At 40.1% G+C, this 12710-nt stretch overlaps 1 protein-coding gene across 1 annotated transcript in view; it reads right to left on the reverse strand.

The window, feature by feature from the left end:
• The window catches only part of ATRNL1 (attractin like 1), a 570802-nt gene that overhangs the window by 508549 nt on the left and 49543 nt on the right, over window positions 1-12710 (reverse strand). The window contains exon 6 of the mRNA XM_009905632.2: window positions 1133-1307. Coding sequence (XP_009903934.2) covers window positions 1133-1307 — 175 coding nt within the window. The remainder of the gene's footprint in view (window positions 1-1132; window positions 1308-12710) is intronic.

The following is a 12710-nucleotide window of genomic DNA, read 5'->3' on the forward strand; positions in this document are numbered from 1 at the left end:
CACATACATACTAAGTGTCATAAATAGAAAAAAGTGAAATATGGAAGACCTGCCTAACCCTATTAGCATGTCACCAGCAGGCTGAGTGTATGCATTAAATACAAGTCTCCTGTAGTTATATGTTGCAGCCATGGTTCTGAGGGCAGCTGCTGGATGCATGCAAATTGCAGGATCCCTTAGCTGACCAATTCTTTGGCACTCTACGTAGAGCAGATCTACAACATTCCATGTGTGCCAAGAACAACATCCTCACATTGGCACCTTTTGACTGGAACATGCTGCAGAAGCCACCTTCTTGACATGCTGGCACCTCTTATTGGGAAAAGATTTCAGCTTATATATGTGGCTGGGTTTTACTTGTAAATGGATTGGTAACAGTATAAAAGACAGCCACTCTGAGCAACAGTGAGACTCTCATTCTCTTGAGTTAGATACTTAGGAACAGCTTTAGTTAGGGCTGCTAGAGACTTCTGATTCTGTTAGTAAGCTACTTCATCTGCATAGGGTTTCAGTGTAGGGATGCTGCGAGGGTTAGGTTTGGGACTTCTGTTAGTTGCTTTGTCTGATAAGGGCTTCCAGGACTTCTGTAAGTGGGACTGTGAGACTCTATAATGCTCTTATGAAGAGCAACTGAAGGAGCTGGGGCTACTTAGTTTGAAAAACAGAAGGCTGAGGGGAGACCTCATTGCTCTCTACAATTACCTGAAAGGACATTGTGGAGAGGCTGGTGCTGGTCTCTTCTCACAGTTAATTAGTGATAGAACAAGATGGAACAGCCTCAAGATGTGACTGGGTAAGCTTGGACTGGATGTTATGAAAAAAGATTTCAGGGAAAAAGTGGTCAGGCGTTGGAATGTGCTGCCCAGGGAGGTGGTTGAGTCACCAACCCTGGATGTGTTTAAAGATTGTTTGGTTGTGGTGCTTGGGGATATGGTTCAGAGGTGAACCTTGTAGAGTAGGGTTACTGGTTGGACTTGGTGATCCTGAGGGTCTTTTCCAACCTGAGCATCGCTATGTTTCTGTACACACATAAATGTTTTTGTTAGAGTGCAGGACAGAGGCTACCTCCCAGGCAAGATCTGCTTTCCCTCAGCCACATCAGAAAGGATATAACAAAGAAGGAATCACTTACTTCAACACCATTTGGAAGGAGCTGTAGTTAAAAGTGTATCCACCAATCACCCACATGAATTTCCCGTGCAGGACTGCCTTATGGGAAGCTCTGCCCACAGAAGGGCTGAAGGGCTTTACGTTGGGCAGGATCCAGTAAGACTCAGTGGAAGGGACGTTCAAGGAACAATCTGGACCTGTTTTGTAAACACATGTGCAATTGGTACAATCTGTTAGACAGGAAGGTTAAAGCTAATAAAGCAGAAACAGGGGAGGCTTAATTACAGATGTCAGGATTGCTCATGCTGATAAAATACAGTGCACACTTTTATGTTTAACAGCTGCTCAGTAAAAACAAAAAGAAACCACAAAATGACAAGAAGGGATGTCAGTCAAATTGAAAGCATTAGGTTAGCTCACATAAAAATGATCGATTCCTGCAGTCTCCTCAAAAAAAAAAAGACATACTGCATGAGCCACAAATTGAAAGAAAGGTGTCATGCAGCATATTTTTAGGTGCTCTGTAGGTCTTCAGATGTGTAGCACAATGTACAATACGCGTTACCCCTGGAGAAGAACTATGTGGTGTTTGAACTAAGCACAGTAATCTCATACCAAAGCGAGTAACACTAGAGTAAATACAGTTACAATACAGATTATATTACACTAATTCTCAGGAATGAAAATTAGCCCTTTGCCAATGGCATACTGCATCATCTTTCAGGACTAAAATACACTGTGAAGTGCTTCATAAGAACAATTATTTCAGCGTTTGAATTTCATAGATCATCCTACACAGATTATTCTGCTACCTAGGCTGTACCTATATATATTACTTTGGAATATATTTCAGCCAACTTTTGCTAAATAAGGAAAATTCAGCAAAATATATAATTTTAAAGTTTATTATTATTAAAATACTATTACAATAATAAGCAGCAGAAAGATTTTATTATTATTATTATTGTTTGTTCTGTAACAACCAAAATGCTGTCTCTTCATCATTAGCTTACGTTCTAGGTGTTAGGAGAACTTTAACATCTTGTTATTTAAAAACATGAATACATTCAGAACTTTGCTAAGAGGAGGGGGAAGAGGGGAAAAACAAAAACCCAAAAGACCCAAAAAAAAGGACAGAAATCCAGCATATGCACTATTTGCCTCTTGTCAGTAACTGTACATGATTTGCTGGCTGGTTTTATATCTACACAGGGAACACTGAATTTTTAGGATACCAGTGTGTTCCATTTTAGGCATTGTCAATCATGGAATTGAAATTTTTGTCATCAGTGATGGCACACAGATGTTCTACAATACCTCAGTTATTTCTGTAATTTGGTTCTGATATTATAAGCAACGTGGTGTCCCTCTTGGCTTGTCTAACTGGGATAAATCTTTCCCTCAAGCTACTAGACAGCACTAAAACCCAAAGCTGTGGAAGTCAGACTGGGCATAACCTTTGGGAACTCAGTGAGAGCACACTAAATAAATAAACAAACAAACAAACCCCAAACACCACCAAAAAGAAAACACAAACACCACCAAATCAACCCTACTAGTCTGCATCCCAAATATTACACCAGCTCTTTAAAAAGGTTTGTGGGGAGATCTGGTAAACCATTATGCTATGCTTCCATTTCTAAAGGAAAACATTAGAACAGACAGAATTAGACAACAGATAGGGAACAGCATCTACTCCTAAAAATCAGTATAAGGTTTCATAAGCTTGTCTTCCAAAATCATGGTTCTGTGAAGAAATCAGGATGGAGCAATCCAACTGATGCATGGACATAGATTTTCACAAAACTTCTTACTGAAAACTTTTAAACTTGTCTGTTGTAGCAACAGAATGAATCATAGAATGGTCTGGGTTGGAAGGGACCTCCAAAGGTCATCTAGTCAAATCCCCTCTGCAGTCATCAGGGACATTCTCAACGAGATCAGGTTGCCCAGAGCCCTGTTGAGCTTCACCTTGAATATCTCCAGGGACAGGGCCTCAACCACTGCCCCAGGCAACCAGTGTTCTACTACCCTCATAGTAAAGAACCTGTTCCTAACATGAAGGCCTCTGACAGCTAAAATAACTGTAAGATAGAGTAAGAAACAGTAGACAAGAGATTATGTTTCTGCTATGGATATTATCAGGTTTGGGGCAACTTGTTACAATTGCTTCTTACAACAAGCAGGCATCTAATTTGCAGCTAACTAGTTGTCAACTTTTCCTAATACTCTATAGAAGAATGATGTCCACTTGAATTCAAATTACCTTCTGCTCATTAAATGATGGAGACACTCAATTCCCATTGTTCATTATACTTTCTCCTCAGAAAAGATTAATAGTATTCGAATGAGGTCTAATGAGAGTAAGAACAATTCAGTAAATTATTTCTTACGCATTAATAATAGATACTGTAATAGAATTGTAATCTCAGCAAGATTCTGATTTGCTAAACCACTGGAGGAAACACTTAATTTGAATCTAAAAGTGCTTAAAAATAAACAATTGATTAAGCATTCTTTGATCAGGGAAGACTTTAGAATCATAAAGACGGTGCCTCGAGTCACAACGAAACACTTCGGCGTCTTTTACAGCTCCCCTTCTTGCGCAGACATTCAGTGATCAATAGTGCCCTCTAGTGGCACATCCCGGCTAGAACACACAAACTACTCTCCGGCCAACTGATCTGAGTTTCTCCTCTCTGGAGACGGCGAACTGCAAGAATTCATAAAGCAAACCCAAAACATATTTAGATAACATCGACTGTATTAAAACTAGGACAAGGGAAAAAAAACTTTGTAGAGAATGTTAGCAATGCAAAACTCTTAGCTATGCTGTTTACCGGGTCAGGGATTGAAAGAATGTCATAAACAGCATGCTAACATGCTTGGAACTACCAGAGAAGAGTCCAGCTGAGGGCAACAGAAATAATTAGGGGACTGGAGCATCTTTATTGTGAGGAAAGACTGAGAGACCTGGGGTTGTTTAGTCTGGAGAAGAGGAGGCTGAGTGGGCATCTTCTCAATGTCTACAAATACTTGAAGGGTACCTGTCAGGAGGGTGGACCCAGTCTCTTTTCAGTAATGGATGTAAAAATCAATCACAGGAAATTCCATGTGAACAAGAGAAAAATCTTTTTTTAATGTGAGGGTGACAGGGCACTGGAACTGGCTGCCCAGAAAGGTTAGAGTCTCCTTCTCTAGAGATCTTCCAAACCCACCTGGATGAATTCCCGTGTGACCCACAGACAGGTTGTACTCAGTGATCTCTAGAGGTCCCTTCCATCCCCAGCATTCCTTGATTCTACAGCCTAAATGCTTCATTGCTGGTCTACAATGAACAACAGGAAAGGTGAAATAGGAACACCACATATCCTGGTCTTGTTCTGGTATGGAGGAAGGATACACACCCAAACTCAGGAGCTTGGAAGCAGCAAGTTTTCTTCAAAGAACACACTAATGCCCCATGCATGAGCCACACACGCATTAGAACAGCATCAGTCGACATTGCCACCAGAAAAGGCACCCCTGGCCTCCCTTCACTATTTTCTCTTCAGCTGTCATTGCTACTGGCACTGGTTTCCACAGAGCTGCACCACCAGCCAGAAGAGGGAATGCAGCCAGGTTAAAAACTTCATTTTTAGTCAGGCTGCCTTTTAATCTGGATGTGTTCTCTTATATGCTTCACCTTACGCATACATGTGCTTGTGCCAACACAAGTTAAGACTGCATGGCCAGGACTGCCTCTTGGTGAAAGTGAGAAAGATTCATATCACAGTACCAAATGGTACCAAAAAACCCCCAAACAAACAAAAAAAGAGCATAAAGTTGAAAAGACCTATAGCAATACAACCATACTGACTTCTCCTCAAACATTTAAAGAGCCAATACTTTTGTATGGCTATTGCCTTACAATGTCAAGGTAAATGCAGGACTGAGAAACATCATTTACAGATTTTAGTCCTTAAATACATATACCTTAAACACCACCACCGTTTCAGCATAAATACATTTTCTATCCAGAAAAATCACATTCACCACTTACAAGACTTTAGTGCCACAGAGAACACAACAGCTGCAGAACAAAGCTAATGAAAGCTGTGTTTTATTCTTTTCTATTCAAATATGATTTTTCTCCACTTATTTAAAATCTGATTATTTTTTTTCCTTATCTTCCTCATGTGTCACTCAATCCATGGGGGGGTGGGGGTGGGGAAGGGAATAAGCTTTTAAACCAGCAAACAACTCTATAAACCTGCATTGGAAGTCAATTAAGTTATCTTCAAAGGTAGGAAAAAATTCTAGAGCTTTAAAAAGCGATTTACCCACACAAAATAAGAGAAAAAAAATCTAATTTCTTCTTATTGAGGAGTTTCATGAACTGCCAAAGTAACAATCTGCTCCACTAGTTCAAGCCACAAGATCAATTTCCACCTAATGAGATAACATCATCTGCTATCTTCAGCCCTGATCTTTTCCTTTGGGATCCCAGAAGCAAACCAGAAATAAATAAATAAAGTATTGATGTGTTGAGTATGAGTGTCATGATTCTCACACAATCTAAACAAAGCATTAAAAGAAAATATTTATTGCTATTTATTTTGTACTTGTCTGATACCTGATCATTTGGGTTGAAAATTACTGCCTTAGCAGTCATTCAGCCACCACAAATATAAACCCAGTATTTGTATTCTCAAGTACCCAATAAAATTGTCATATGATACTGAATTTGAGATTATGAAACATATTTTGGAGAAAAGAGAATCTATCTGAATAGACTTCCAATAAAAACTCTATTGGAAGGTTTTACCAAGCAGTAAATTCCCTTTCTTACAGAGTAGTGATGAGATAGTAACTACATAAAAATACAAAGCTGCCATGTAAATTAAAAGATAAATGCTATTCAAGAATGGCTGACTAGCATTCTAACAGTATAGGTATTCATGTATTCCCACACTGCCACTGCACAGCTCCACAGCATCCATACAGAATGTAATTATTTCTCCCCTCTCCTGCAGAAAAGTCTTGCTCCAAGTGAGATTTAATGCTAGACAGAGAAATACTGGATAGGTCTCCAGCTAAAGCAGCATGGTAGCAAGCTGTGCCAGGACTCATCCTCCTCCATGAATTAAACAGTCCAAAATCCTAATGGACACAAGCTGATGCAGTTCTTGAAATGCCATCTGGTTGCTATTATTCAGTCCCGTTTCTTTCCTCAGCCAGGAAGAGCAGATCATCCAAGGGCGATCTGGCCTTGGGGAATCTGCAGGGTCAGTCTGAGCAGGGAAGCCAAGAGGGCTGCGCTGTCTGCCACTGCTGCGTGCCACTCACTGTGCCCTTTAACTGTTTGACTTCAGGCCTCACACTCAGGATCAGCTAAGCTGATAAAAAAATAAGGCTTGATGCCACAGCAGTCTTTACTGCAAGCACATTGCATGTAAAGCTTTCCCAATTTTTTTTTGTCATGCAGCACAAGTACACTCTTTGGTAATATTAAAAATATCAAAGAAATTGAACTTAAATTAAAACTAAAACAAAAATAAAATACAACTATTTAGTTTCCTATTCTCCAAAAGAAACAGGGGTTTTACATACTAGCAGTAGCTGTCAGGACCCACTGAATTAGAGATTTTGAGACTCCCTGCTAATGATAGCAGGATATCAAGCCCTAATATCTCTGCTAACAACTTTTAGAAAACTTCACAGCTGTAACAGCCAAAAGCCTCCTTCCAGTTTTCAAACTAGGTGCACTGATGGCCTGTTTTACCCCAATTCGTCTTCTACTAGTGTTGCTATCACTGGACTTAAAGAGCTGGCCTGTTTATATATCCCACAGAAACAGCAACATTGCTCCCTCCTAGCCTTCATTTCACTGGTTTAAACAAACCAGGCTCTGTTAGTATCACACAGGAATCTTCACGCTGAAAAAGACCCTCAGGATCACCAAGTCCAACCAAGAAGGTTCATCCCTAAACCATATCCCCAAGCACCATATCCACATGACCTTTGAAGACATCCAGGTTTGGTGACTCAACCACCTCCCTGGGCAGAACATTCCAATGCCTGACCACTCTTGCTGGAAAAAAGTGTTCCCTAATGTCCAGTCTAAGCCTGTCCAGTCTAAGCCTGTCCAGTCTAAGCCTGTCCAGTCACAGTTTGAGGCTGTTCCCTCTTGTTCTGTCACTAATTACCTGTGAGAAGAGACCAGCACCAGCCTCTTCATGACATCTTTTCAGATAGTTGTAGAGAGCAGTAAGAACTCCCCTCAGCCTTCTCTTTTCCAAACTAAACAGCCCCAGATCCTTCAGTTGCTCCTCATAAGATTTATTCTCCAGGCCCTTTGACAGCTTCAGTGCCCTGCTCTGCACTTGCGCCAGCACCTCCACATCTCTCTCGTATTGTGGTGCCCAAAACTGGACACACTACTCAAGATGTGCCCTCACCAGAACTGAGTACAAGGGCTCTATCTTCCATGGCCCTGACTCTCCTAATGGTTCTCCCTGTGTGCCTGTTCCAATTTGTATTCATAAAAGTGTAGTAACAAAACTGTAATACAGCAGCAATGTCTTCATGTAGCTTCTGTGACTGATCATCCTAGTGCACTTGACACTTTACAGCCTATAGCATTTAATATTAAGAATATCAATTAGGTCCCATTCTAGTGGAGATAGACAAGCAAGTTTTCTCCCATGTCACCTCCCACATTTCAAACCAGGCTTATAAAATGAACTCCTAGTCCCTAAATGTCCAAATTCACATTTTTTACCGAAGTAATTACACCACACACATTATCCTAACCTTTTTCCTCCCAGGATATTCTGGTCTTGCTTCATATTTAAAGTGACTCCCACCTTTGTATTACCACGTCATTAGCAGTCTTATGACTCGATCACAAAATTATGTAACAAGATCAGTTCCAAGATGAGTCATTAAGTAATACTGATCACTTTCTCTATCTTTCTACCCTAAATTTCTGCTCAGCACACCCACTCACATTTCACAATTAAGAAGCAGTGCTTCCTTCTGTATTCCCAGACTTCCTCAGTTTCAATAGTTTTCTATCATCAAATGCTGAGGTTCATAAATGGCATTTTCTTGTCACTTTTCTTATCAATATAATCCATGCTAAAATAATTTGTAAGTCCACATTTCAATGTTTTGCTGGTCATTCACACTACATGCTTTTTGTTTTCTCCAGTTCCAGTCTAGAACTTGATACTGCTGCAATCAAGCCAACAAGTTTTGAGCTGCCTGAATAATTTTCTTCCTATTCTTAAATAAAGGTGCTACAATTAATGAGCTAAATTTAGAGTCTTCCTTTAACAGGGTGATCAGTGCTATTGATCTCCTTCTTCTGTTCAGGACATGTTCATTCCTTAGTTCAATCAAGTGTTTGCATATTCCACCTTACTAAATTTATGTGGATGCATTTTAAATACATATTTAGGTCATAGGCTTTATATTGGTTACATTGTTCATTACAACTCACAAATTGCCATCCCCAGTCTCAGCCTATTTGCCACATACAGAGTGCTGCCAATCACTTCAATGCAGCCAGCCATTTCACAGAATCAAAAAGGTTGGAAAAGACCTCAGAAATCTTCAAGTCCAACCTATTACCTAACACCTCATGACTAACTAAACCATGGCTTCAAGTGCCACGTCCAATGCTTTTTTGAACACCAAATAATCCAATAAATTCTACTAAACTTGCTTTCACTATCATCAGATGACACCACAAAGGTATTTGAAGCTGAACCTGGCTTTCCATTTACCTGTGACTTCCTCTCTTTCACAACAGAGGCATTTAATGGTCTCTCACAGAATCTTCAGACACTAATTATTATAGCTGCACTTTGTTCACAAATTGCACAAAGTCCTCCAAGGCTTTTATCTGATGATTTTACAAATTACTAAATTCAATCTGAACCATGAACCTGAAGAATGCATTTCTAGTATGGATGAAACAATCACTCAGGTGACACAGATCCTTGCCTATGAATTCTGTATATGCAAAATTTCCTTGGACCACTCTTTTGGGGCACAAACTTGAACACAGAAGGTTTCACCTCAACATGAGGAGAAACTTCTTTGCCATGAGGGTGACAGAGAACTGGAGCAGGCTGCCCAGAGAGGTTGTGGAGTCTCCATCTCTGGACACCTTCAAAACCTGCCTGGATGCATTCCTGTGTGGACCACGTAGGTGATCCTGCTTTGGTAGGGGGGTTGGACTGGATGATCTCTGGAGGTCCCTTCCAACCTCTAATGTTCTGTGATTTCTTTGATAGACATAGCAAAATTTACAAACACAGAATTCAGCAAATGGATTTTAACTTAAAATTAGGGGAGGAATAGACTCCTTGGGTTTGGGGTTTTGTGTGTATGCATAGTATTAGTGCACATATCTACAACAGGACCTCTCCCATACTGTAATACTGCAGTTTCTCCTGACTGAATTTGCACTTGGTCAGGGGGGAAAAGGCAAAAAAAAAAGTGAAATGACAAAGAGGGCATTATCATAAGGATAATAGTTAGGACACCTGCTTCTATTTTTTTTTCCCTTCCAAAACCAGCTTTGCCCAAAACAAATTTCACATCATAGGTCCTCTTCCTCTTTGAAAATACCTATTTTCAGCTCAGGAACATCAAGGCAAAAAAGGCCAAAATCTCACTATTTCAGGCCTCTCAGCATTTGGCACAAACTCCCATTTTGGTTGCAGTACTGATGTTCAATGATCAAGCTACTAATAAAGCCTCTCTTAAATTCAGTAATTTTCAACTCTTTCTTTTCCTGTCTGAACTCAGTACAAAAGGTTCCAGCAACAAGAACATCACACTGAGCAAGGGAGAAAAGTACACTTTGCCTGTGCAGGAGCTCTCAGCAAGGACTCCCACTGAGCATTAGTCACCACAAACTCCTTAATCTCCCCATCAAAAGATTGTTTCCTAGCAAGCACATCAGTTTTGTGGCATGACTTCAGCTATTGCTGGTATTTACACCCCTCCTGAAGTGCTGATCCCCAAACTGGCTGCTGTACTCCAACATTATCTTTCAAATGCCTACCACAGAGAAAAGGTCCTTGCCTACTCCAAATCCCTCATGTGATTATCTACAGTGATCTGCAAGTCTTCTAACAACCACAGCTTGATAAGACAACCTTCCTTTTGCTGACACAGCCTGCAGTCTTTGTTGCCAGACACTTTATGTTAAGTGATATTAAGCCAATTTTCTGAATTATGACTTTGAACTGGATGATTTATAGCTCTTACAAAAGAAGCTATCTTCCTTTATTTACCACACAGTGAATCGTTCTACCTTATCTGAACATTTTACAAGGCCAAATTACATACAGTACCTGAGATATTTTATTCAAATGTCATTTAACCTCAGACAAAAAGACTGTCCATTGGAAAATTCTCCAAGCAAACCCTTGGCAACTTCAAATTCAATACTACAAAAAAAAACCCACAACCAAACCAGATTTTAACTTATTTAGTATGTGAAAAGTTATTTTTTTCCTTCACATGGAATTACATCACGCTCCTAGAAGAAATCAAAGAACACATCTGTCAACAAGGGCTGTAGCATTACTTTTTTAAAGCCTATAACACACATTCATAGTAGTTAAGTAATATTTTCAGCATGGCTAATGATGGTTTGCTTAACTCTTAAAAAGGTGGAACTGTTTGCAATCCTTCCAGTCATCCTGACTTTTTAAATCCATTTCAGAAGCTAACTGTTCTGAAATCTCCTCTGCTCATTTATAGCCCAAGATAATCGAAGACACTCTCTCCCTGGTACCAAGGAGAATTTGCTGGCTCCCGGCACATATTGGGCAAGAGGTAACACTTCTCTATAAACTTCTTTATTTCAACGTCTTAAACTGGTCAAATAGTGCAAGAACCACCACTTTTATCTCAACTCAGTCCCCTTTCATTTTTGCTTGTACCTAGCAAAGAAAGAGAGCAAATCAATAGTTTTAAGGCATCTTATTTACCTCCCCAAGAGGTACATTGACAGGCTGTATCAGGAGACATCGACACATGCTGCTTCAGAATATTAAGACAGATCAGCCAGTAATGGGAGAGCATTACAGAGTGTAGCACACTGAAAAGGAATCACTCCAGGAAAATTTCAGCCTCCTTTATGTTGCCTTAACATTTTACATGAACTAGATTTCAAGTAAATACTACATTTTGGAATTTATATGGAATTCTGAGACCAACCATCTCCAAAACATTTAACATCATTAGCATTATCCAAAAAATAGTATTTTATGTTTTAACAAAGAGCAAAGTGAAAATTGTTAAAAATGAAAAATATTATGAAGCTATTTGCATTCACACACACAGAATCACCAAGGTTGGAAGAGACCTCAAAGACCATCAAGTCCAACCCGTCCAAGATTTAAAGGTTTTCTTGTAATTAATAGAATAGAATAAACCAGGTTGGAAGAGACCATCAAGATCATCATGTCCAACCTATCATCCAACACCACCTAATCAACTAAACCATGCAACCAAGCACCCCATCAAGTCCAGGTTGGACTTGATGATCCTTAGGGTCTCTTCCAACCTTAGTTACTGTGATACTGTGATACCTCCAGTGATGGTGACCCCACCACCTCCCTCGGGCAGCCTATTCCAATGGGCAATCTCTCTGTGTAGAACTTCCTCCTAACCTCCAGCCTAAACCTTCCCTGGCACTGCCTGAGACTGTGTCCTCTTGTTCTGGTGCTGGTTGCCTGGGAGAAGAGACCAACCTCTGCCTGTCTACAACCCCCCTTCAGGTAGTTGTAGACAGCAATAAGGTCACCCCAAGTCTCCCCTTCTCCAGGCTAAGCAACCCCAGCTCCCTCAGCCTCTCCTCATAGGGTTGTGCTCCAAACCCCTCACCAACTTCGTTGCCCTTCTCTGGACACGCTCCAGCAAGTCAACCTCCTTCCTAAACAGAGGAGCCCAGAACTGGACACAGTACTCGAGGTGTGGCCTAATCAGTGCAGTGTACAGGGGCAGAATGACCTCCCTGCTCCTGCTGGCCACACTGTTCCTGATGGTTTTATTCTATATCCATGGAACTAGCAGCAAGTATCTACGAGATAAATTTTGTGGAAGAAGTATCTAATAATGAAGACTCTTTTTACTCAAAAGAGCTGTTCTATCCTTAAAAAATACAGTGTTCCCTTTACTCAAAATACTCGGTTTAAAGGTTTTCTTCAGGGGTGCTCCTTCCACAGCATCCACAAGATGTCACCATTGGAAAAAGAAAAAAACCTTATGCACGGTGAAATACAAAATGCTTTCTCTACGTTCTGAACCACGGATTGAAGTTTTTGCACATCTCAGTGTAGTCCCAAGAATTTCTTTCTTTATTTTTAATACAGAGACTAAACATACTCAAAAAAAAAAAAAAAAAAAGAGGCAAAATGTGAAAAATTTTCAAAACATAAAATTATCTTTGCAAATACAGAAAGCCAGACACTACATTAGCCTGGGATTGTATTACCAGAGACAGACTTAGCAGACAGCAAAAAGAGTAAGATAGATAGAAGCAGTTATGAATCCAGTGTTGCAAATGAGCTACATAAAGGATAGTGTCAGCT

Source organism: Dryobates pubescens, chromosome 8, assembly GCF_014839835.1.
Source record: "Dryobates pubescens isolate bDryPub1 chromosome 8, bDryPub1.pri, whole genome shotgun sequence".
Lineage (NCBI taxonomy): Eukaryota > Metazoa > Chordata > Aves > Piciformes > Picidae > Dryobates > Dryobates pubescens.